Source organism: Trichomycterus rosablanca, chromosome 5 (assembly GCF_030014385.1).
Source record: "Trichomycterus rosablanca isolate fTriRos1 chromosome 5, fTriRos1.hap1, whole genome shotgun sequence".
Lineage (NCBI taxonomy): Eukaryota > Metazoa > Chordata > Actinopteri > Siluriformes > Trichomycteridae > Trichomycterus > Trichomycterus rosablanca.
In genome coordinates, this window is record NC_085992.1 from 27,866,458 (window position 1) to 27,893,896 (window position 27,439).

Here is a 27,439-nt window from a genome sequence, read left to right on the forward strand (position 1 = left end):
GGATCTGCTGCACCTAAAATAAAATGCTATCTGATGAAGACAGAATTAAATTGTTAGTGTGAATGCTTTACTTAATTTTATGATTAATGGTAAAGCTGGTAAAGTTATTTGTGAGGGCAAACTGACAGATGACTTCAGAGATTTGGCAGGAGAGATTTGGCAGGAGCCGCCACTGGTCCAGAGATAAGTGGACTGTGGTGCACTGCATTTAAAGAACGTTAGGAAAAATTCGCATGCTAAATTAAAGTAAAGACATATGTGATTTTATTTTACTATTCCTAGGAAGCAGTTTGTAATATTTCGGTTGAGTTCTAACACAGAAGGTTGGTCGTATGACGAGTTAGTGTGAGTGAGTCGGAACTGAGTGCAGTGTGTTACACAGTGCTTATGAACCGCTTCTTGTGACTTTTTATTGACAGCTCAGCAGCAGGAAGTAAAACCACTGTTCGGGAGAAACTTCATCGGGTCTGTCTGTTCCTGGGTTTAGAAAAATGGACAGCCAAGGAAGAAAAGTGGTGGTTTGTGACAACGGAACAGGGGTATGTCTACCGATCTTACATTTCACATGGAATGCGGTTGATTTGCGAGTGCCGAATAAGATGCCTAATATCAAAGAATTGAGGCTGACAGGAAGTGAGAATGCTAGCTAGCTAGCTAGCTGTCACAGTACAGCAAACCATTATGTGCTGAAAACTCTAAATATAGTATCAGAAATTTGATTTGCTATATATTATCTATGTGCAGTGATTGTAAATGTGTAGTAATTTTATCCTTTATGGTACTTTTTTGGTCATGCTCTACATTTTGATCAACATTAGCTAGCTGACGCTACCTTAACACATAGCCGCCTCAAACCGCATACTACCCTACTACATAGTATGCCAATGTTCCTCCTCGCCGACTCTGCACAGCTGTTTTGTCATACTAGTTAGTATGGTAGTATGGGACGGAGTCAACGCTAGTCGTTAGTTACAGCTTCCTCTTGTCACTTTTAAAAATAGATATTTGATTTAAAATAGAGACCAAATAATACATATGCTAGCAAACGGTTTTCACTACGATAATAGTATTATTATTCGGGGTTAGAGTCAAAATAGTTGCTTTAAATTTAGAGGAATGTAATTTAGCTCGTTTAGCCACTCAGCTACCGAATGTACATACTACTACTTGATGTGGTAGTGTACATAAAACTGTTTGATCTGTTTTGGAATTGCAGACCGTGTCTGCAAACAAGGAATAAATAAATAATTAAAAATAAATAATTACACGTGAATAATCGTATATGAGCGTGTATTTGTTTTACCGCTTGGTTAACATGACTTCCGTAGGTTCCTTCAGGTGTGTGTGAAATCACGATGACTGTACATACCAGTTTGCGAGCTAAGACTTGCATAAGGTCCAAATAATTATTATACATGTTTTGTCCTATATAAAAAAAAATGATGTGCATAAGTACACATTTTATACGTTGCTTGCAGATAGGTAGATGTATTATACAGTTTAAGTGCTTTGCAATGCAAGACCAAATTGTGCAACTAAGACTGGGCTGTGCTTTCTCTGCAAAGAACAGTTTGGAAGGTGTTATTTGGCTTATATATCAAAAATGTGATTTAGTGTTTTTGATTTCTCATTAATAATATGTAGACGTTTGTTTTACTTCTTTACTGTAGCCTGTAATTAATTACATTCTGCACAACTGGGTGAAAGGTGAATATATCTGAGAAAATCAAATGATTTGCTCTAATGAAAAATAAACATAACCCTCGCCATAATCACCACTGAGTTTAGGTGTGACATTTATGAGGTGTACCAGATTGTTACCAATTATTGATTTCATTTTGTTAATTCTTTTTACCCAAGCTTCCTTGTTTATCATATTAATTTCCTTCTGTTAAATTCTTGCTTGTTAATGCAAACTTTGCTTACTCTTTCTTGTTGTAATGATTATACTTCAGCAAGGTTAGGTTTGGTCAGGTGCATTGATCTGTCTTGCTACTTTTATCTGATGTCAAAATTATTGTTAAAATTTGTTTTTAGACTAAAGCTTTTACACTGAGGGTGATCACACATCTTCTTACCCCTCAGTTAGCCCTTGCTTGACACTGATTACCTGTTTAGATGAAGTTTTTCAATAAAAGCTACCTGCTTGATTACAGAAATTAAGGAGTTGTAGTGTAATTGTATTTGTAAAGAATCATTTGGTTTCATATGCTTATTCCAGTGTTTTGTTGCCTTCTGTTGTAAAATTGAAAAAGTATTAGAAAAATAAAAAAATAGCCCTGAATTTGAAATTATTTTTGATTTGGGAGTGAATTGATTTTAAAAATAGCTCATTTTAAATTTTGACTCACTTGAAGCAAACTTATACTTTAATTTTTGGGCTTTTTTTTCCAGATGCCGAAATGTGCTTATCTCAGGGTCTAGGTAGACTAAGGTCTACAGCAAAAGTGCAAATTAAAAGTGTCAGCCAGCCATAAAGGAAAATATAATGTACAGTAATGGTTAAAAAAACAACAACATTATTTATTTTAAATAATTAAAAACTGTAAGTTTTGTACCAAAAGTGGTGATTAAAGTATGCTCTACAATAGATTCTCTTTAATAATCTACAGGTTATTCTTATTCTTATTATTATTATTATTATTAGTAGTAGTAGTAGTAGTAGTGTTGTTATTTTTGTGAATTCAGCATACCGACCTGTTAGTGGCGCCACAGTACTGTGCAGAAATATTTATATATTTTCCCCAAGGTACCCCGTTTTTCTCCCACCTCCCAAAACATCTGAGTAGGTGGATTGGCAACTGCGAATTGCCTGGTGTAGTCTGATGCTTAGTGATGGATTACCGACATGTCTAGGGTGTTTTTCTGCCTTGTGCAAAGAGTACTTTTGAATAGGCTCCAGATTCATGATGAACATGTATAAATGATATTTTATTGTAGTAACAAGCACGTGAACGTAGCATCAGTATCTTATCATTGCTTTGATTTTATGTGTAGGTTACTAGTCACTTAGTAAAATGAGGATTGTGGAAGATTATGACCCAGTATATGAATATGGTCATTAGAAACCACATTTAGGTAAATATTTTTCATATCTCTGGCAAACTGAAGTCTTAAACCCCATATTACTATTGTGTATCCATGATGACACCAATTGTGTTGTACTAACAACTTATATGTACTTATAACCGTTTCTGATTGGCTGACCCATATTTACGTCAAGTTTAGTTCATGGAACAATCCTGTTGAAATATTTCAACAGATAGAGGTGCATCTTTTTCAGTGTTGGTGCTAAAAATGTCTCTGTAAGTGCAGCTAGCTGCAGTGAGGTGATGTGTTAATGATTCATACAAGCTTTTCATTTATTTATTTTAGCAGGCATTTGTCAGTACTAATTTGGAAACAAAGTATAAAATCAGCTGTAGATCTAAAATGTAGAAACATAAAATCAGCTGTAGATCTAATAAGGTGACAGTTTGCAAAACTCGGTTCTTCTTGTAGAATACGATTTCCTCTTCTGAAGAGGAAGTACCAAAGTGGAAGGTAGACATTTAACAGGAGGAAGTGATTTTAGCTGTGAAAGCCACAGCCTACTTTGTCCTTTGTAGGCGTAGCTTTCGACTAAAGCTCTACATGACCATGTAAGGAAGCTTGTCTTATCACCGGCCTGTTTTATCACTGACATCATAGGTATCCACATGATCTGACCTCTTAATTTAGCGGTGGTTATAACGTTTCCTATATCTGGTGACTTTTATGTGCCTATATTAAGAAAAATACATGGAACAGTGGTTACTTTGTCAAGGTCATTATTATGAATTAATTGCCATGAATTACAAACTGCTGGAACATGATTCAAACTGTTCAGTCATGTAAGCTTTACAGCACCATACGCTTAAAGGTAACAAAGTTTCTCTATACATGAGGTGACAGTGTATTTTTTTTACCAGATCTTGGCAAGAGACCACTGTTACACATACTTTGTATGGGTGCATTTAAGCTAGTCCTGTTCATATAGACACAGAGAAGTCGCCAGCTGTATGTAGTCAATTATGATCATCCCTTTTCAGACAGCCCACAAAAGAGCTCAAATTTGTGAGTGTGTTTTTTGCAAACATTCAGTTACCAAAATGGATTTGCAAAACCCCATTAGAATCTCAGGATCTGCTTTGATGTTGCTGTTTCTATCGAGTGCATGTAAACTTTTGACTTTGTTTATTTATTAATGACATTAGAAAAATAAAACCTGAACCTTACAGGATTAATAGGATCACCTATTTATTAAGCATTTTTTATATGATTCCAGCAATAGGCTTTAAGACAGTGCATCCTATTTCATGTATTAGTATGTATTAGATCTGCAGTGTGTTGTGACTTAACATTTGTGGCATAAAATACAAATCCAATTTTCAGTAAAGTTGGGATATTTTGTAAAATAGGGTAAATAGAATCTGTGATTTGTTAATACTCTTGAATCTTTAACATACAAAAGTAGACAGAAAAGATTTACAATGTTTTCACTGATCACTGATCATGTTTTCTGTAAACATGAACACATTTATAATTTGATGCCTGCAAAACACTCAAAAAAAGTTGGAACGGAGGCATAGTTTCCACTGTATTCCAGCACCTTTCCTATTAATGACGCTTTTTAATGGTTTAGGAACTGAGGACACTAACTGTTGCAGTTTTACAAGTGGAATTTTCCTCTGTTTTTGCTTGATACAAGACTTGGTTGATACAAGTCTGTGGTTGCTATTTTCTGATTCTCCTATTCTTGATGCACCATACATTTTTAATAGGAGACAGATCTGGACTGCAGGCAGGCCAGTCAGACACACACACATTGTGTCTACAAGGTCACACTGTTGTAGCATGTGCAGAATGAGGCCTGGCATCGTATTGCTGAAATAACCATGGAATTACTGAGAAAAGCATTGTCTTGATGATGGCAGGATGCATCTCTCTAAAATCCCAATATACACCTCAACGTCACCTCAACATCACCTCAACATGTGGTACCTTCACATACATGCAAGTCATCCATACTGAGGCACTGATGCACTTCCATATAATAGATATTGACTTTTACAAACATTAACTTTTTACACATTTCGCTTCAGTCTGGATGGTCCTTTTTTATCTATGGCACAGTAAACTCTGTGTCTGTTTTTATCTGAAAACAAACTGAACCGTGGACTCATCTGCTCTTCTGAACACAGCACACGATTCCACTGCCTTTCAGTTCATCTGAGATGTGCTTGGGCCCAGAGACCCTGACAGTGTTTCAGTTTGCATTTCTTAATGCAGTGCCATTTATGACAGTTAATTGACAAGTACTCCTGAGCCCATGTGGATATATTTACCACAGTAGCATGATGGTTTCTCATGCAGTGCCATCTGAGCGCTTGAAGATCATGCATATTCAAAAATGGTTTCCAGCCTTGCCATACACAGACTGAGATTTCTCTGGATTTCCAGAATCTTTTCACAATATTATGTACGGTAGATGGTAAAAGATCTAAATTATTTGTGTTCTTGTGTTAAGAAATATTCTTTTTGATTATAGTGATAATTCACTCTGTTACCAATTCACCTGCTTATTGTGGAATGTTTCGAAACCCTGTAACTTCAATATTCTATCAACTTTTCACTATTATGTTGCCCTGTCCCAACCTTTTTTTTAGGGTGTTGCAGACATTCAATTTACAGTGTGTTAATATTTACACAGTACAATGAAGATGATCAGTGAAAACTCCAACTTTGTTCCAACTTTTCTGGAAACAGGGTTTGTACATCAGTGGGATTGGGGAAACAAAGCTGAACTGATATTAATCCAGTTGTTCTGGTCAGATCTCTTATCCAAAAGCAGGTATAAATACAAAAAAATCAAAAAAAAAAAAGTAGCTTAATTTTCATCTGCACGATATGCTAGTCTGTAGGCATGAATATGTTTTTTATAATCTTCTCTTCATTCTCTCTCTTTTCATGTTTAGTTTGTAAAGTGCGGCTATGCAGGTTCCAACTTTCCAGAGCACATCTTTCCTGCATTGGTGGGCAGGCCCATCATCCGCTCCACAGCTAAAGTTGGAAACATTGAAATCAAGGTGAGTTCCAGACGTTCTAATCTTTATTTAAAAAAACTGTTTGATGAACAGTACTTGTTTTTAAAGTTTATATTATTCTCTGTTAATTTAATTATCTAGGTGTTCATGTGTGTACCATTCATCATATTTATCTTAATTTTTGTATTTAGCTGTCAGCCAACTGTTCGGTACATTTATGCACATTTATGGTGTGAAGTTGGATGAACTCCTTTACAGACAGCTTTTTCTCCTCAGTGCTTCCTCTTTATACCCTCTTCCTCCTTTTCTTTACATGTTGAAGTAGAATAATAAAAAGATGGTAAGTGCAGACGTGTGTGTGCCTTTGCAATGATTGCCTGTGATGATGAGTGTGATGCAGTAAGAAAACTCGATAAGAAAACTCGATGCTTAACTGGTTTTCTTCTCATTTTGATATTAATTGGCTTGTGTTGCAGTTCATCTCACCCATAGCAGATTTGTTTTTTTTTTCTTGATTTGTTTTGCTTATGCTGCTGTGTCTAACATTTTAGTCATCAATAAACCATTAACAAGACCATAGCAACCGTTTAAAATATCAAACGCAGCTTTATAGAATAATGTAACACAGAGTCTAATGTAGCAGACATGTAGTTATTGCTGTTAGTAAAATCGAATATTACTAGAGCTAGTTTGGCATTCAGAATGACAATACAAGTCAGTAGTAGGCTTTACTCCTATGGTACTAACTATACTAATCCAGTATACTAACACAACCAAATGCAGTCCACACCCTACAGCCATGCTTAAATAAAAGCAACGTTAGTTTATATAACAAGGTTTGACAAGTGGCAACAGAGACAATCTTACTGGAGATGACATACTGTTTGTGTAATGGTGGGCCACGCCTCGCCACTGAGGCACCTGAAATTTGCTGGAAATTTGACCAAGGTAGAACAATACTGTGGCCACACACAAAAAGAGTAATTATCAATAAACTAAATGGCCAAAATAATGGAAACAAAGTAACAAATGAAAGACAATTTCCATGAAAGTGGATAGAAAAGACATAGCGAAGAAATTGAATGTTTTTGGAAGCAGAGAAAAAAAAGAAAGCCCAGAACAAGCCAGGACAAGCCAGGACACCCCACTAACTCGTGTAGCTCACACCCAGCTTGGGTTGAAAAGGGCTTAGGGTTAAAAAGGGCCATCATGATGCCCGGAAAGTGCCACTATCACGCTGAGTTCCCAGAAAAAGATACAAGTGTTCTGACCAGCAGAAAAATGGCCAGATTGAGCCAGCATCATGGTTTAAGAAAAAAGTAGGTTTTCCAACAGAGGAACTGCCAAATCTGTAAGGGAGAAACCGTGATAAATAGAAATACTTCCACCTGAAGAGAATTAATGCTCAACGAGGTACAGTTAAGTCACTTAAGAAGAACCAAGAAGTTGATCATCTGCACCCTATGCTCTGACCCCAAGTTCCTCTTTTATGCTCGGAAATAGACTTGGTAGAAGTCAGCCTTACTTAAATGTCTGAAAAAAAACATTTGCATATTTAATACATACAAACAAACGATTTCTTTTTGCAGTTCATTGTACTGATGTTTATTTTTAATGCATTTTTCCCTAATTTTCCTCCCAGTCTAGTCATATTTAATTACTCGCTTCAGACCTCCACTCCTGACCGAGGAGAGCTGTAAATATCACACGTTCCCTCCAACACCTATAAAGCAGTCGACTGCTTTTCACCTGCACAAGGCAGGTTCATATGAAGATCTGTATTGTGCGTAAAGAGTCACGCACTGATCTCCATTATCTCCATCTCTGTGTAGCGCTATTCTTTATCCAGCAGAGGTCGTAGTTGCAGCAGTCATGAGGAATTCCCATCCTCTGGCATTCTCATCCTTGGATGAGCCAATCATTGTCCATATGGGCACCTGGCCTGCTGGTAGCAGAGCTGAGATTCTAACTAACCAGTTTGAGATGTCAGCTCTGGTGTGATAGCCTGTTTTACTGCTGCGCACACACACGCTCCTTTAATTAGATCTTTATTACTGTAAAGTATGTGTTATGAATTTTATATATAGAAAAAAGCATTCTAAAGATGAGTATTAGTGCAGGCATCCATTTTTTCTGTCTGTGAAGTTTGAATATGTGGAGGTCGTAAATGGGTAGTTCACATGCTGTGGTATGCAGAAACCTAGCCAGGTAAGTCCCCTAAAGGCAGGGTGTAATCAAAACACACATTGCCAGACTGGATCTCCTTCTGTTCTCAGACATTGCTCATGACTTATTAAAATGAATGCAGCAGTATGTTGTGTATTACAAGAGTCAGTATAATGTAGGACAGTGGGCTTAGCCACGTTCACGCTACTGTTAAAGGTATCCAATGTACTTTAATGTCCTGTTTAATGTATATCCTTTTAATAATTAGTAGGGATGCATCAATATAATACAATATAATTTTTTCCCAACCGAGTACAAGTACATGTATTTTTGTACTTGCCGATACCGATACCAATACCTATTTAGAATGATGGAGTTAATGAGTTAATTGAGTTAATGAGTTGGAGGTTAATAAATATTTTTGCAATGTTGGTGTTTTGTTGTTATGTTTTGTAGAGAACGATCAGGTCAGAAATACTGTAAAACGTGTGTGTGTGTATTCTGATATAAACTATATTATTCCCCTGTCTCACCTGTTTACACTCCTCTCCTACGTTTCCCCTCACACCGTATTCTGCGTTCTCATTGGCTGTTCGACACAGCACTTATTCCCAGTCGCACATCTCAGATCAGATATCTGACATGCTAGAAAACTCGATCCGGTCGCCAAGCGCTCGGCGAGCCGGTCGGATCGAGTTGTTGGACAGTTCACACTTAGCGATCGAGAGCCGAGTTTTGATCGCCGAGCGAACGCCGAGTTGCTCCCGAGCCGGCTAATCTAGCGCTGACCACGAAAATCAGGGCAAAAATCGTGTAGTGTGAACTAGGCATAACGCAGCAACATGCACTAGGCACACGGTATCGGATGTTTAGTATCGGAGCCTCGTTTGCGAGTACGAGTACAAGTTAATGAGCGCGGTATCGGGCAAATACCCGATACCAGTATCGGTACTCATGCATCTCTAATAATTAGTACATAGTGGGGATGTAGAACACAAACAAGAGTCATTTCTGAGGTTTTCTGAGTCATTTAAGCTGATTTTGAAGTCCTAACAAACCAGGTACACCATGCTCAGGGACAGCTTTGTAACAGATAAGGAATAAGAACCTTAAAGAAACAAGGCTAAAATATTGTTTGGATTAAATATGAACAAAATATGTATTTGTTTTTTGAATATATTAAATATGTAGTTTAAATATTACATTAAATGTTAAATATTAAATCTTTTAAACCCAGGACTGATTGCTTAAACGAATAGGTTTTTGACCTTTTTTATACTGCTTAAGGGTGTAGTTTTAAGAATTGGTAGTGTATTGGTTAAATTTTTGTTTGTGTAACGAAGCCGATCTTACCTTGTGGGCAACAGGACAAACAGTAGATAAACATTGTTTGACTTTTAAAAAGTAGGTGTGTGTTTGTTGTGCCAAACTGTACAAGTCCAAGTCCTTATAGTGTTTTGTTAAAGACGGTGGAACCAGATAAAGGAACGTAAAAAGACTTTTGACATAAAGCCATGTTTACTATGCGAGCTGTTTAATCTTACCTGCAAAGGTGCAGTGTTGCTGCAAGTCTTACTTCCAACAGAGCAACAGTACACCTGATTTAATTATGTGTTCATTAGGTGTTGGTTTTTAGGTTTTCAGATGTGTTAGGGGACTCCTGCATGGATGAAATAAAAACGTAATCACTCAACCTGCTTGTAAGATTGAGCAATAAAAACTTTGGTCAGTTATACATAGTACATGACTGTAATCACCTGCAAACAATTGTGATCACACACTATGCAGTTACATTCCCATTTGGAATAGCAGGTGCACTGGTCAATTTTATTTTATTATTTTTTAAATTAATTTCCCCCTTTTTTCTCCCAATTTAGTGCAACCCTCTGACACATGCGCAGTCTATCAATCCCTTCTTAAAGTCGTGCACAGAAAGCCATGCACTATCTTTGTGCTCCTTCACTTCTGTACAGGCGCCCTTACACTGTGTCAAAGACTCCACCCATTTTTGTCCGGTGTTTTTTTTACCCAGCAGACTAGAGGCCAATTTTGTCTGCCACAGGTACTACCAATTGTGCCTGCTAGGGGGTGCCCAGTCAACCAATAGCAGAGCTGAAATTTAAACTTGAAGAGTTCAGAATCCCAACACTGGTGTGTTAGCGGAATATCTCGCTGCACCACCTGGGCGCCACACTTTAATTGTATTGCACACTAAGAAAATAGTGCATAAAACACATTGTATACATAGTCTTTGCAACAGCTTGCTGTAGTCTGCAAACATAACTGACTATAGATAGAGTTAAAAATTGAAGGGACCAGGTGGTGCAGCAGTAAAAATATACACGCTGCAACCAGAGCTGGATCTCGAATACGTCGTATCGAATCCTCAACTCTGCCTTGCTGGCTGAAGGCTGAGCGGCTACATGAACAACGATTGGCCGGTTGTTCAGATAAGGGGTGGGACTAAAAGCCGGATGGGGTCTCTCTCTCTCAGACTAGTGCGATTACGACCTGTGCTGGCTGGTTGGTTGCGCCTGCACGGAGATGGGGAAGGAGTGCGGTAGGGGGTGTGGCCCTCCCCGCACAGTGCCGTACCACACTGCGCCCATCAAGTGTAGGTGATAAGATGTCCGATTGCTGTGCACGTCTCGGAGGGGGCGTGGAGCAGCCTCATCCTCCCCAATCAGGAGCGTGGACCAGCATTAGTGAGAGGATGATTGACGGGTAGAAACTGGATCACTAAAAAGTGGGAGGAAAAGGGGGTAAAAAAAAATAAAAAATTGAAGGGACATTTATGTCATAAGAATTGGAATTTTATTGATTTCTGCAGCTGATAGTTTTCTGTGACTGAATGAGTTCTGGACCGAAGTACCGTCCTGTCTGTGGTGTACCTGCCTTCACCTGTTTTTTCTGGTCGAGCAGGCCTCGGCACAACTCTGACCAGGAGAGATCGGTTGATGAAAATGGAATAAAAGATTGAAACATACTGTTTTGTTTGAAGATTCGCCTGCGGTCAAATTGGCACTGTAAAGCCTAATAACTTCTATGAAGGAAAAGCAAAGGCAGTGACTTACTTAAATTATAATGTAGTGATATGAAGCTTGCTTGACCGTGTAAAGTGCCGTGCATGTACAGCAGATTCTAATTCATTGTTTTGGTGGTTCTTGAAGTATGTCTGACCATCCAGACTAATTATCTACAGTGTATCACAAAAGTGAGTACACCCCTCACATTTCTGCAGATATTTAAGTTTATCTTTTCATGGGACAACACTGACAAAATGACACTTTGACACAATGAAAAGTAGTCTGTGTGCAGCTTATATAACAGTGTAAATTTATTCTTCCCTCAAAATAACTCAAAATACAGCCATTAATGTCTAAACCACCGGCAACAAAAGTGAGTACACCCCTAAGAGACTACACCCCTAAATGTCCAAATTGAGCACTGCTTGTCATTTTCCCTCCAAAATGTCATGTGATTTGTTAGTGTTACTAGGTCTCAGGTGTGCATAGGGAGCAGGTGTGTTCAATTTAGTAGTACAGCTCTCACACTCTCTCATACTGGTCACTGAAAGTTCCAACATGGCACCTCATGGCAAAGAACTCTCTGAGGATCTTAAAAGACGAATTGTTGCGCTACATGAAGATGGCCAAGGCTACAAGAAGATTGCCAACACCCTGAAACTGAGCTGCAGCACAGTGGCCAAGATCATCCAGCGTTTTAAAAGAGCAGGGTCCACTCAGAACAGACCTCGCGTTGGTCGTCCAAAGAAGCTGAGTGCACGTGCTCAGCGTCACATCCAACTGCTGTCTTTGAAAGATAGGCGCAGGAGTGCTGTCAGCATTGCTGCAGATATTGAAAAGGTGGGGGGTCAGCCAGTCAGTGCTCAGACCATACGCCGCACACTACATCAAATTGGTCTGCATGGCTGTCACCCCAGAAGGAAGCCTCTTCTGAAGTCTCTACACAAGAAAGCCTGCAAACAGTTTGCTGAAGACATGTCAACAAAGGGCATGGATTACTGGAACCATGTCCTATGGTCTGATGAGACCAAGATTAATTTGTTTGGTTCAGATGGTCTCAAGCATGTGTGGCGGCAATCAGGTGAGGAGTACAAAGATAAGTGTGTCATGCCTACAGTCAAGCATGGTGGTGGGAATGCCATGATCTGGGGCTGCATGAGTGCAGTAGGTGTTGGGGAGTTACATTTCATTGAGGGACACATGAACTCCAATATGTACTCTGAAATACTGAAGCAGAGCATGATCCCCTCCCTCCGGAAACTGGGTCGCAGGGCAGTGTTCCAGCATGATAATGACCCCAAACACACCTCTAAGACGACCACTGCTTTATTGAAGAGGCTGAGGGTAAAGGTGATGGACTGGCCAAGCATGTCTCCAGACCTAAACCCAATAGAACATCTTTGGGGCATCCTCAAGCGGAAGGTGGAGAAGCGCAAAGTCTCGAATATCCGCCAGCTCCGTGATGTCGTCATGGAGGAGTGGAAAAGCATTCCAGTGGCAACCTGTGAAGCTCTGGTAAACTCCATGCCCAGGAGAGTTAAGGCAGTTCTGGGAAATAATGGTGGCCACACAAAATATTGACACTTCAGGAACTTTCACTAAGGGGTGTACTCACTTTTGTTGCCGGTGGTTTAGACATTAATGGCTGTATATTGAGTTATTTTGAGGGAAGAATAAATTTACACTGTTATATAAGCTGCACACAGACTACTTTTCATTGTGTCAAAGTGTCATTTTGTCAGTGTTGTCCCATGAAAAGATAAACTTAAATATCTGCAGAAATGTGAGGGGTATACTCACTTTTGTGATACACTGTATCAACATTAGTGACAGTTTGGCACTATGCACTGTTTTTAGTTCTTCAGTAAAATAAAATGTGGAGGTCCCGTCATGTCCTGGCTGTCGGATAGGATGGGGTGAATGTTGCGCTGTGTTGCATCGAATGTGCTGGATCTGTTCTGGCCCTGTGTGTGTAAGGCAAAACTTAACTAAAAGGTTATATGTGTGTTTGTATGTGTGAAAATGATTACCAGAGGTCAGTGCATGGGGTTTGCTCTGAGCATGCTGTATTGTTTAACTATTGCGAATGTGTCTTCATCCATTTCATCTCAGTGGAATCGTGGTCAACATATAACCCTTCCAAAATGAAAAGACACAGGCAGGTTTGTGATGCAGACATTCCGTAAGTGCAGGATGAATGCACTGTGATGCTTCCTGACCAGCATTAGAGCCTTTTAAAACTTTTTGTAGTTTGAAATCCTAAATTAAAGCTATTGTCATTTAATGGCCTTTTAGGACCTGATGGTGGGTGATGAAGCAAGCGAGCTGCGCTCCATGCTCGAGGTAAACTACCCGATGGAAAATGGTATCGTGAGGAACTGGGACGACATGAAGCACCTCTGGGACTACACCTTCGGCAAGGAGAAACTCAACATTGAACCAAGAAACTGTAAGATCCTCCTCACCGAGCCCCCCATGAACCCCACCAAAAACAGGGAGAAGATTATTGAGGTATATTGCATTTTAAAATATATACTTATTTTTTAAAGAATGACACACAGTTCACATGACTAGCTCAGAGCTTACAGAGATTAGAATATAATGAACGAATATTATAAGTATGTGGGCTTTTTCTCGGCTTCTACTGTATTTTTAGGGGCTGCACAGCGGATCATTCGGGTCCATATTGTAAAAGTGTGTGTGAGAATAAAATGTGTAATATGATGTAAGAGTAAAGTATTTTTACAAACATAGGCTTAGTATCGACTGAGCCACATCAACTGTGTCACTAGCTCCAACAGGGCGGCACGGTGGCTGAGTGGGTAGCACTGTCGCCTCACAGCAAGAAGGTCCTGGGTTTGATCCCCATGTGGGGTGGTCCGGGTTCTTTCTGTGTGGAGTTTGCATGTTCTCCCTGTGTCTGCGTGGGTTTCCTCCAGGAGCTCCGGTTTCCTCCCACAATCCAAAAACATGCAAGTAAGGTGAATTGGAGATACAAAATTGTCCATAACTGTGTTCGATATAACCTTGTGAACTGATGAACCTTGTGTAGCAAGTAACTACCATTTCTGTCTTGGATGTAACTAAAGTGTGAAACATGACGTTAAAATCCTAATAAACAAATAAACAAACAAACAAACAAACTAGCTCCAACAGGACAACCAATACCTGGACAATGATAGATGGAGAATTGTGTTACTTATTATTGTGGGTTTTTTTTTTTTCATTCTAACACCCATTCATTTCCTCCAGATCACACAGCAAAAAGGTCCTTGGTTTGATTCCCAGGTGTAGCGGTTTGGGTCCTTTCTGTGTGGAGTTCGCATGTTCTCCATGTGGGTGTGGGTTTCTGTGTGGGTTTCCTCCAGTCGCTAAGTGGGTATTACTGTTGCCTCACAGCAAGAAGGTCCTGGGTTCGATCCCCAGGTGGGTCCTTTCTGTGTGGAGTTTGCATATTCTGCATATTCTGCCCGTATCTGCGTGGGTTTACTCCGGGTGCTCCAGTTTCCTCCCACAGTCCAGAAACATGCAAGTGAGGTGAATTGGAGTTACTAAATTGTCCATGACTGTGTTCGACATAATCTTGTGAGCTGATGAACCTTGTGTAACGAGTAACTACAGTTTCTGTCGTGGATGTAACCAAAGGGTGTGAAACATGACAGTAAAATCCAAATAAACAAACAAACAATCCTCCAGGAGCTCTGGTTTTCTCCCACAGTCCAAAGACATGCAAGTGAGGTGACTGAGATACAAAATTGTCCATGACTGGTTCCATTCATGACATGACAGGTCAAACACAAAGTGGGCTAAACATGACGTTAAAATTTGAATAAATAAATCCTATGAATCTGCTCACGTTTAATCGGACGAGTTTAGCACAATATAAATAAATAATCACAAATAAACTGGTTTGAACATAGCTGATTTAGTGTACTCAATTTTAGAGGCACTGCTAGACAGACACATGAATGAAAAAACAGTGCTGGGTTCAAAAGAGAAATGTTCATTGAGTTCTATTGCTGAGATTATTTTTCTTTCGGCTGCTCCCATATTTTTTAGGGATTGCCAAAGTGAATGTGGCACAGTTTTTATGTCCTATGCCCTTTCTGATGTCTTGGAAATATATGGGCTTGGAACCGGCAACAAGACAAGCATCTCCTGAAGCCTAGGCTGTTTGGCCATCCCCTTTCAGACATATGCAATCATGCCTGTGTAGACGCCCAACTGGCCAAAGGCACCGACCAGTAGTGGGCTAGCGCAGCGGTCCCCAATGTTTTTTGCACCATGGATCGGTTTTATATAAGGTATAATTTCACAGACCGGCGGGGGCGGGAGGATTTAAGATAAAATTATACAACAAGCATAATAAAAACACACCGTGCATAACAATACTACTCACCAATGATAGAAAATCAGTGGTAACCCTGAGCTTTTTTCACTGCAATGAGACGCTTCCACCTAGGGGTAATAGGAGACAATAACACCTGAATGGTATTTCTTATGTCCAGTCGACTCAGTAACTTTGGGGGTGTCATTAGTTAGCTAAACTGTAACTTCAGGCAAAACTGTATCCCATGTATCCCATTTGCTTAATGCGGTTCATAGCATGCCTGATATGACCGTGTATAGTGTGAAATGTGTAGACATTTTTGTTACCTAATATAATGTCACAGATATTTTTCTAAAAGATTTTATAATGAAAGTTTTTATTGTTTTGTAGTTGAGTAATATGCTGAATCCATACAATGAATGAAAATAAACCTACCATTTTGTTTTCTTTGCTCTTGTAGGTCATGTTTGAGACTTATCAGTTCTCAGGACTTTATATCGCCATTCAGGCTGTCCTCACATTATACGCTCAAGGTACGTAACTGAAACATTTTGGTACGACTTTTCTTAGCCCAAATAAATGCACGATTAAATGTTGGTATTTACACATAATTAGCTGTAAGACTGTTTTGAACCTGATTAATATTTAAATGTATTATTTGTAGGTCTGTTGACGGGAGTGGTGGTAGATTCAGGTGATGGTGTTACGCACATCTGTCCCGTGTATGAAGGATTTTCTCTTCCTCATCTAACTCGTAGGCTGGACATAGCAGGAAGAGACATCACTAGGTATCTCATAAAGGTAATCACATCTGACCTGCTTTATGGACTTGCATTCCAATTCTAATATCGATTTACCAGTCCTTCTAATAAAGGCTGTTTAATTTATCTAGTTGTTTAAAGTTAATTACTTTGATGTTTTCACAGTCATTAGCCTTTATGTTATTTAATCATTTTTCATGAGGGCTGTATAAACAGAGCTAAACTTGACCTCACATTGTACTGTTGCTCTTTTCTAGCTGCTGTTGCTGCGAGGATACGCCTTCAATCACTCTGCAGATTTTGAGACAGTGAGGATGATGAAGGAGAAGCTGTGTTATGTAGGCTACAACATTGAGCAGGAGCAGAAGCTCGCTCTGGAGACCACTGTTCTGGTGGAGTCCTACACGGTTCGTACAACCATCTCTCTCTCTCTCTCAATTCAATTTAGTTCAATTCAATTGTGCTTTATTGGCATGACAAATATTTACATTTAGCACCATCAGTAAGCTGTAGCCTAGTGATTAAGGCACAGAACTAGTAATCCAAAGGTTGCTGGTTTAAGCCCCACCACTGCTAGGTTGCTGGTGTTGTGTCCTTGAGCAAGGCCCTTAACCCTCAGTTGCTCAGACTGTATACTGTAACTATAATGTAGGTCGCTTTGGATAAAGCGTCTGCTAAATGCTGAAAATGTAAATTTAATAGTACAAACCCAAATCAGAAAAAGTTGGGACAACATGGAAAATGCAAATAATAAAAAAACACAGTTTCTTATTCTTTGACTTTTATTTGATTGCAGACAGGATGAACCTGAGATATTTCATGTTTTCTCTGCTCAACTTCATTTCATTTATTAATAAACATCCATTCCTGCATTTCAGGCCTGCAACACATTCCAAAGAAAAGTTGGGACAGTAAAGCATTTACCACTTTGTAATGTTGCTATTCCTTTTCACCACACTGAAAAGACATTGTGGCAGGTTTTATTTTGTCTCATTCCTGCAAACACGTCTTAAGATGTGCAACAGTGTGGGGTCATCGTTGTCACATTTTTCATTTCAAAATTCACACATTCTCTACTGGCGACAGGTCAGGACTGCAGGCAGGCCAGTCCAGTACCCGTACCCTCTTCTTCCACATTTGTTGACAAACTGGAGATCCTCTGGCCATCTTTGCTCATCAAAGACTTTGGATTCTGCTTTTGTACCAAACCATGGTTACAATCACCTGTTGACATCACCTAATTGGAATCACATCATTATTTAATTTTTTCATCTCATTACTAGCCCTAAATTGCCCCGTCCCAACTTTTTTTGGAATGTGTTGCAGGCCTGAAATGCAGGAATGGAGGTATATTAACAAATGAAGTGAAGTTGAGCAGATAAAACATTAAATATCTCGGGTTCAAACTGTCTGCAATTATTTTATTAGCATTTTCCATACTGTCCCAACTTTTTCTGATTTGGGGTTGTAATAACAACAATAATAAAATATACTACAACAGCAATACTCCCATTGTTATTATTACTTTTACCACTTCCCTCATCAATAATAATAACAATAATAATAATTATAACAGCAATAAAAATAGTATTAATAATAATATAGATTCAACTGTCGGATGTGTGCTTGTGGGTCTGTATATCCAATATCTGATATGGTCACTTACTGTCCCTCAGACTCTCTCTGTCTCTCTCTCTCTCTCTCTCTCACACACACACACACAGTTGTTAAAAAAAATTATTGTTGACTTCTTTAATGTCAAAAAGTTCATGACTGAAAATGGCAGGGTGATTATGATTATTACTGTCTGACGGTAGTGAGCAGTGTGTCTGGAAAATTGAAGTGTATGACTGGAAAAATTTAGACCAACCATTTATGCCTTAACACTGCCATACCAAACTGACTGTCAGTACTGTTCATTGTTAGAGTAGACTGGTAATCCTAAATTAATGTTACTAAATAAATTGGGTAATTAACTGTACAAAGCAAAAACATTTGGCATTAAATGTAAACCAAATAGCATATCCCAACTTGTTTTTAAACTGTAAGCTGGAATTGCAGTATCAGTTATTTTTACTGAATCATTTTTAGCTGTTTTATTGTATGAAATCAAAGTGTTTGACAGTTTACATGACTAAGCAAACACATTAATTGATGTTATTTTTGTATAGTTATCACATTAAGCACTCCAGTTACTCATTTAATTTATATCTGTTTGTAATACATTTTTGGCTGTATTAGCCACCTACACTTATTAGTGTTGGTTGTTTTATAAACCTCATTTATAGAAAAATTAGGACATTTTGTAAAAGGCAATAAAATTTGATTTTTTTTTTTATTTACTTGAACCTTTATTTAACTTACAAAAGTACAAAGAACTAACTTTTAATATTTTGTCTGACCAACCTGATTGTTTTAAGTGTGTTGCGGGGATCAGATTCAAAATTTGTTTATATGCCTCTCATGTGGCGCAGCGGTAAAACACACTAGCACACAAGAGCTGGGATTTCGAACACATCATTTTGAGTCTTGGCTCTGCCCTTCGGCTGGGCTGGGAGGCTACGTGAACAACGATTGGCTGCTGTTCACACAAGAGTAGTGTGTGTGAACAACATGCAGTTACGACCTCTGCTGGCTGATTGATGGTGCCTGCGCAAAGTCGAGGAATTACACGCTGACTCTATTGGTAGAGGTGAAGCGTAACGCAATCAGGGTAATTGGATACGACTAGATTAGGGAGAAAATTGGGGGAAAAAAATTTATTGTCTCATTGCGTTAAGCTAAACTTGAAAAAGAACAGTTAATCTGTTCAGAAAGAAAATTTCTTGATGCAAATAATTCAGGTCTTTTACCATCTACCATAATAATGTTGTGAAAAGAGTACGGGAATACACTCCCCTCCAAAAGTATTGGAACAGTGAGGCCAATCCCTTTATTTTTGCTGTAGACTGAAAACATTTGGGTTTGACATTAAAATAAGAATATGAGACAAAAGATCAACATTTCAGCTTTTATTTCCAGGTATTTACATCTGGATCTGATACACACTTCAGAAGATAGCACCTTTTGTCTGAACCCACCCATTTTTCTTGTGAGCAAAAGTATTGGAACATGTGACTGTCAGGTGTGTTTTGTTGCCCAGGTGTGTCCTGTTACATTGATTATTCTAACAATAAATAGCGCTGAATGTCTACGCTCTGAATTAGAGGAGTAACCAACATGAAAACCAGAGAGCTGTCTATGGGTGAAAAACAAGCAATTGTGAAGCTGAGAGAAGTTGGAAAATCAATCAGAGCCATTGCACAAATATTGGCCATAGCCAGTACAACCGTTTGGAATGTCCTGAAGAAGAAAGTCGTCACTGGTGTACTAAGTAACAGATGTCGAACAGGTAGACCAAGGAAAACAACAGTAGTTGATGACAGAAACATTGTGCGTGCTGTAAAGAAAGACCCTAAAACAACTGTTAGGGCAGGAGTGAAGGTATAACAATCTACTGTTCGCAGAAGACTTCATGAACAAAAGTACAGAGGCTTCACCAGAAGATGCAAACCACTAATTAGCAAGAAGAATAGGAAGGCCAGGCTGGAATTTGCCAAGCAGTACAGAGACAAGCCTCAGAAATTGTGGGACAAAGTTTTATGGACTGATGAGACAAAGATTAACCTTTACCAATGTGATGGAAAGGCTAAAGTTTGGAGAAAGAAAGGATCTGCTCATGATCACAAACATACAAGCTCATCTGTGAAACACAGTGGAGGTAATGTCATGGCTTGGGCTTGCATGGCTTCTTCTGGGACGGGCTCATTAATTTTCATTGATGATGTCACGTATGATGGCAGCAGTACAATGAACTCAGAAGTCTACAGAAACATTTTGTCTGTCAATTTAAAGAAAGATGCAACATGCATTTTACCTGATAAAGAGGAGACTGAAGGGAGTAACCCCCCAAAACAAACACCAATTGAAAGAGGCTGCTGTAAAAGCCTGGAAAAACATCACAAAAGAAGAATGCAAAAGTTTAGTGATGTCAATTGGTCACAGGCTTGATGCAGTTATTGCAAGCAAAGGATTTGCAACTAAATATTAAGTCTTATTCACTTTAACCTATTTTAAGTTTATCTGTTCCAATACTTTTGCTTACAAAAAAAATGGGTGGGTTCATACAAAAGGTGCTATTTTCTGAGGTGTGTATCAGATCCAGATGTAAATACCTGGAAATAAAAGCTGAAATGTTGATCTTTTGTCTCATATTCTTCTTTTAATGTCAAACCCAAATGTTTTCAGTCTACAGCAAAAATAAAGGGATTGGCCTCACTGTTCCAGTGATAGCTCAGTGATAGCTCCAGGGCCAGTGATAGCTCAGTGGTTAAGGTACTGGACTAGTAAACAGAAGGTTGCCGGTTCAAGCCTTGCCACCACCAAGTTGCCACTGTTGGGTCCCTGAGCAAGGCCCTTAACCCTCAATTGCTCATTGTGTAAGTTGCTTTGGATAAAAGCGTCTGCTAAATGCTGAAAATGTTCCAATACTTTTGGAGGGGAGTAACGGCTTTTGATGGAAAGTCTATGGTTATTTCAGCAAGACAACGCCAGACCTCATTCTGCACATGCTACAACAGAGTGGTATCATAGACACAGAGTGTGTATGCTTGACTGGCTTGCCTGCAATTCAGATCTGTCTCCTATTAAAAATATATGACGCATCAGACAACTTTGACCACCAATTGTTAAGTAGCTAAATGGGCAAATATTTCACTTGCAAAACTGCAACCATTAGTGTCCTTAGCTTCCTTTTCTTCTTTTGGTATACAGTATCTGATTTGGCACAGTTTTATGCCAGATGCCCTTCTTGTTGCAGCCCTACACATTTTCTCCAGGCTCAGGACCAGACAAGTGCACTCCCAATGGCTAGATTATTTAGTCATTCTATTGCTTTTCATAAAATGTCCCAACTTTTAAGACAATAAGGTTTGTTCTGAATCTCTTCTGAAGGAAATCCCAGCTTTGATTATTTGGTTCATAGTTTCTGATAGTGTAATCTGATTGGCTTTGATTTTCTGAAGCATATGCTCAGTAGTGCAGCATCAGCAGGTTAGATGTGGGTTTCTTTTAAGGCCAGAGGTTGCTGACCACCAGTTCCTCTTATTACCTGTACTCTGTAAGTAAGGTGGTAGAATTTTCCGCTGAAGGTTTTGCTTTTATTTCCAATGTGCTTTCATATATAGAGGAGTAAGGGAATAAAAAAATGAAGGAAAAATAATGTTAAGTGGTAAAACAAGAAGGCCAGTGTAGCTTGAGACTTGCCTAACTAGCACGTGACATTAGTTCCAGCACAGTTCCTTCCGCAGCTGAGCCACTGGGTGTTTCCACATCTGGACACCCTTCAATGGGTGCTTTATGTGCCTACGCAACCTCCGACATACTCTCATTACCACTGGTCTCTTGGATCCACTCCTGTTTTCCAACTGACCAGTCAAAAGGGAGCGTTGATTTAAGTTTTTGTTGTTGGTTTATCCATATCCAAACACTGTGATTATTGGACAGTATTGATGTATTGATATGTGTTCTTATTCAAAGCAACAGAGGTGTTTGTCATAAACCAGAAGATCAGCAGTTTTGACCTTGTCCCAAACCACATTAGGCTGTAATAAAAAGTATGTAAAAATGATTGCACTACTAATTCTGTTACTATTATTTAGACAGTATGAACTTTGTGATTTGGGACACAGCATTTGTTTACATTAGCAAAATAAGCAGGCTGGTTAGCCAACAGCAAAAACAACAATGCATTGCTCCCTGAGTTTTTCATTTCAGAGACTTAAACTGGACAATATAGAATAACAACAATTTCAATAATCTTGGGATCAGTGTGGTGTAGGATTTTGGTTTAATTTGATCAGAATGTTTTCATACAGACATAATACATACAATTATTTTTTATTATTATTATTAAATCATTTTATGAGCTACACCAATCATACAGATACAATTTCTAGGTATATGATCACTGACTGTAGCCCAAAAGACTTTGTCTCTTACCTCTACCCTGATCCATCAGTTAAAAAGGTGAACATGTACGTAGATACAGTAAGTGTCTACACTAATCAGCCATAACATTAAAACTATCTCCTTGTTTCTACACTCACTGTCCATTTTATTAGCTCCACTTACCATATAGAAGCACTTGTAGTTCTACAATTACTGACTGTTGTCCATTTGTTTCTCTGCATACTTTTTTATCCAGCTTTCACTCTGTTCTTCAATGATCAGGACCCCCACAGAGTAGGTATTATTCAGGTGGTGGATCATTCTCAGCACTGCAGTGACACTGACATGGTGGTGGTGTTGTGCTGGTATGAGTGGATCAGACACAGCAGCGCTGCTGGAGTTTTTAAATACTGTGTCCACTCACTGTCCACTCTTATTAGACACTCTTACCTAGTTGGTCCACCTTGTAGATGTAAAGTCAGAGACGATCGCTTATCTATTGCTGCTGTTTGAGTTCATCTTCTAGACCTTCATCAGTGGTCACAAGACGCTGCCCATGGGGCGCTGTTGGCTGGATGTTTTTGGTTGGTGGACTATTCTCAGTCCAGCAGGGACAGTGAGGTGTTTAAAAACTCTAGTAACACACACTAACACACCACCACCATGTCAGTGTCACTGCAGTGCTGAGTGATCCACCACCATACAAATAATACCAACCCTGTAGTAATTCTTGGAGAGTCCTGACCATTGAAGAACAGCATGAAAGGGGGCTAACAAAGCATGCAGGGAAACAGATGGACTACAGTCAGTAATTGTAGAATTACAAAGTTGCTTCTATATGGTAAGTGGAGCTGATAAAATGGACAGTGAGTGTAGAAACAAGGAGGTGGTTTTAACGTTATGGCTCATCGGTATAAATTAACCACTATTCAAAAATCCAAACCAAAGCCTAGTTAGCCATTCAGGACACTCCAAAATGTTGAGTCTTGACTTGCTGTGGGAACACCTGAAGCGTTCAGTTTGGATCAGTAACCAAAAACATATTGGGTCATCTAATTTGAATAAAAAATGTTTTGTGCTTTTGCTCCACTCTACATTTTTCTCTGCAATTGTACATTAGTTCAGTGGTGACCTGCCGACTGTCATAATATGGGATTGCTTTTTTATATTTTTATATTTAGCTTCCTGATGGCAGAGTGATAAAGGTCGGTGGAGAGAGATTTGAAGCACCTGAAGCTCTGTTCCAGCCCCACCTGATTAATGTAGAAGGAGTCGGTGTAGCTGAGCTGCTCTTCAATACCATTCATGCAGCAGACATCGACACCAGGTGAGAGATGTCTGTGTACACACTGCACCCAAACTTTTGATTTAGCAATGTCTGCTGGTGAGCTTCTTAAGTTTGTTAATCAGGTGAAAGATACTCTAGACATGTAGCTTTACTTCAGTCAAGTCAGCTCTCTGTCACCAACAAAAGGAAGGAGGTACATTTCCCTGAATTTGGGTCACAATTGGAATTTTTTTTATTTAGTATATTTTATTACAAATATTATAGTTAGCACAACAATTTGTGTGAGTAAAACATACTTTTTTACTATTACATAGATGTTAGAATTTCTTAGTATTTTGTATGCCCTTCTTTAGCTGCCATGAAATACACTTCAGCTGGCATGGACTCCACAGGTCCACAAATCAATGTTATCCCTTCATGGTTTCACAATATTCCAAAGAGCATCATACTAAATGCCTGGCTTTCTCGCTCTTTAAGTATGATTGTCTGACTCTTTTTAAGTGTTCGTCTGTATTATGTCATGCATTGCAATTCTGCCATATTACCGACTGATAAACTATATGGATAATCACATATTCAGGTGTTTCTAAGTTCCTGGTGAGTGTATATCCAGTTTAATTACTATGTTTACACGAGGGTATTAAAGTAAGCTCAGCTTATGCTCTACATTTTCTTGAATTTTGAACCCAGTACACTTGTCATTTATTTCAGGTTAATTTTTAGTCCTTCCCAACACGGAGAACCTTAAAACGCTTTGTGTTTTCATTTTTGTTATATAGTTACATTCTCTTTCTTCCCCAGGTCTGAGTTCTACAAACACATTGTTCTCTCTGGAGGTTCTACCATGTACCCTGGCCTGCCCTCTCGGCTGGAAAGAGAACTCAAGCAGCTTTATCTAGAGCGGGTGCTTAAGGGCGATGTGGACAAGCTCTCAGTGAGTATGATTAATTCAAAATGGCAAGGGCTTGATCTGTAATCACAAATCCTTCTCCATCTTAAAATTAATTTATGTTTTGTGTCCAGTTGCAACACTGAATAATTTTTTCCTGCTATTTGTGTGGCAGCGCTGTAAAATTATTACATGTTTAACAGGTAAAACCAAGTGATCATTTGGTGCTGCTTTGGCAAAGCTGTTTAAACTGGCTAGTACAGAACAGACGCCAGGGCTTTACACACACTGCCTGGCTAGACAAAGTCTCTTGTAGACATTGGCCATTGGCCTAAAAAGGCATTTTAAGACAGCTTTGTGCCCACTAGTCAGTCCTTTATTTTAAAGGTTATAGTTATGGACAGATTGCCTGATATGGTTAAGCACAATATTTATTTGTGTCGCCAAGGCTGTATTCAAAGAAAACCAACCTTCACATTCATGCTACTTCTTTGGATGCCTTTTGAAACTGTGCTTTACAAGCTGTGTTTATAACATAAAAGAAAAGGGACCCATTATCCAAAAAGTTTGATGTTCTCCCTATGCATTAATTTGGAATTTCACAATCCCTGCACCACTCACCTTATAATATATTTATTACTTGTTATTAGTTCAGGAGTGTCAAGATGAAGCTAGTGATGTTTCACTTGTACAGATCACTGACACAGAGTAAGAGTAAGAGTGCCTGCATGGTCTAAGGCAGTGGTTCTCAACCTGGGGGCATCAGCCCACTAGGGGGCCTCAGTGAGCCGACGCAGGTTTCATTGTATTTGTCAAGTCAAGTCAAATTTATTTGTATAGTGCTTTTTACAGTGGACATTGTCTCAAAGCAACTTTACAGAATCCAGTACTGACAGACCAAAAACCTTATTTGGGCAAGCTGAGGGCGACCGTGGCAAAGAAAAACTCCCTTAAAATTACAGGAAGAAACCTTGAGAGGAACCAGAGATCCTTCTTGGGTGGCGTGGAGAATAATTTGAATCACTCACTCACTTTCTTAACCGCTTATCCAATCAGGGTCGCATGCACCAAATGAAGGTGTTCTTTTATGTGATCTGGGCTCTCATTTTGCACCCCGCCCCCTTCCTAATTTGTTGTTGAGGTAAAAAATTGGGTCTTGAATCACATTATTATATTTAATATTGTGCACTAGGCAATAGTTGTCCTAGTACTAAAGCTATAAATACTAAATGATGAACAATGATGTGCACGTAAAACATTAATGTCAAGTCAAATTTAATAGTATAGTGATTTTTATAATGGACATTGTCTCAAAATAACAAATTCCAGGTCTAAAATCCATAATGTGCAAGCCAAGGGCAACAGTGGCAAAGAAAGTCCCTAAATGAGTACATTAATTATGTAATGCATTATTCCCCAATTTTCTCTGGTTGCCATAGCTAGAAACAGCAAGAGAGTGTTTGTCCTGCATTATACTCACAACATGTTCACATGATACCCTACAGAAATTCAAGATCCGCATTGAGGATCCCCCACGGCGCAAGCACATGGTGTTCCTGGGTGGAGCTGTGCTGGCTGACATCATGAAGGACAAGGACAACTTCTGGCTGACGCGGGAAGAGTATCAGGAGAAGGGTGTGCGTGTACTTGAGAAGCTCGGTGTCACTGTCAGATAAACTGTCTTCCAAACTCTCTGCCTCGTCTCCAGTGTTCCCACATATAGGATATCCAAAGCATCTGTCCATCTGTGTCGCTATGCCTCCAACCTCCTGTATTCTGCTTCTAATGCCACTGAATCAAGGGAAGAAGATGACAAGGGGCTTGGGGGGGGGGGGGGGGGGGGGGGATTTGGTTTAGGCGTGTTCTGGGTACTGGGGAGGGAGTGGAGGGTGGATGAGGGTTTGACATCTATTTTCTTTGGCTCTTGGTTATTATCCTGATGCAGCAGTAGCGAAAAGTTGTCATTAGAGATGTCACAAGTCGTCATTTCAGCTTATATCAGTGTTTACCTTGCACAGGACTAGAAGTTTTACAGTATTGCCATGAAGTGTGGATTCTTCCAAACACTGTAGTAATAACCGTCTAATAATTGGAATGGATTGTGAAGTTGAAAATGCTTCTTATGACATCTCTTATCGCATTGTCATGTCAGCCTAGTGCAGATTTAAATGCTTTATGTTGTCTTTCATTTATATTAAGGCTAAAGCAACACCGGGTAAAAACGAACAACTGTTTAAAGCTGCAGTATGTAACATTTGGGTATGTGGACACCGCTCTGGTAGAAACAATTGCAAGCAGCTGGCAAAAGAAAGTGCTGCAGATTAACTTATTGCCACAATATTCTTGATTTAAGGAATAAAATAGTTCTCGAGGTGGTTGTTTTAATTCATGAAGACTTGGCTCAGATTATACTTGTCTGAATGAGGAAATATCAGCGGCAACCTAAACGAAATAATATACTGTTAATGATTCAAATCAGTCATCAGTCAGAATTGTGTGTGTGTATATACTGATCAGCCATAACATTAAAACCACCTCCTTGTTTCTACACTCACTGTCCATTTTATCAGCTCCACTTACCATATAGAAGCACTTTGTAGTTCTACAATTACTGACTATAGTCCATCTGTTTCTCTGCATGCTTTGTTAGCCTCCTTTCATGCTGTTCTTTAATGGTCAGGACCACCACAGAGCAGGTATTATTTGGGTGGTGGATGATTCTCAGCACTACAGTGACAACGACATGGTGGTGGTGTGTTAGTGTGTGTTGTGCTGGTATGAGTGGATCAGACACAGCAGCGCTGCTGGAGTTTTTAAACACCGTGTCCACTCACTGTCCACTCTGTTAGACACTCCTACCTAGTTGGTCCACCTTGTAGATGTAAAGTCAGAGACGATCGCTCATTTATTGCTGCTGTTTGAGTTG

At 39.2% G+C, this 27,439-nt stretch overlaps 1 protein-coding gene across 1 annotated transcript; it reads left to right on the forward strand.

Moving 5' to 3' along the window:
* Positions 1-435: 435 nt before the first annotated feature.
* Positions 436-26,329, forward strand: actr2b (actin related protein 2b). The gene is made up of 9 exons (XM_062995944.1): positions 436-539; positions 5,997-6,107; positions 13,553-13,768; positions 16,048-16,120; positions 16,252-16,388; positions 16,606-16,755; positions 23,518-23,663; positions 24,426-24,558; positions 26,019-26,329. Exons 1-9 carry the CDS (start codon positions 492-494, stop codon positions 26,187-26,189), a joined length of 1,185 nt encoding a protein of 394 aa, XP_062852014.1. The 5' UTR covers positions 436-491; the 3' UTR covers positions 26,190-26,329.
* The last annotated feature ends 1,110 nt before the right edge of the window (positions 26,330-27,439 follow it).

What these genes read in the sequence shown, in the direction of transcription:
- actr2b (XM_062995944.1), top strand. Translation starts at nt 492, where the DNA reads ATGGACAGCCAAGGAAGAAAAGTGGTGGTTTGTGACAACGGAACAGGG. An exon ending in CCTCACATTATACGCTCAAG is followed by an intron (nt 16,121 to 16,251) that starts GTACGTAACTGA and finishes TATTATTTGTAG; the next exon opens with GTCTGTTGACGGGAGTGGTG. An exon ending in GCGATGTGGACAAGCTCTCA is followed by an intron (nt 24,559 to 26,018) that starts GTGAGTATGATT and finishes GATACCCTACAG; the next exon opens with AAATTCAAGATCCGCATTGA.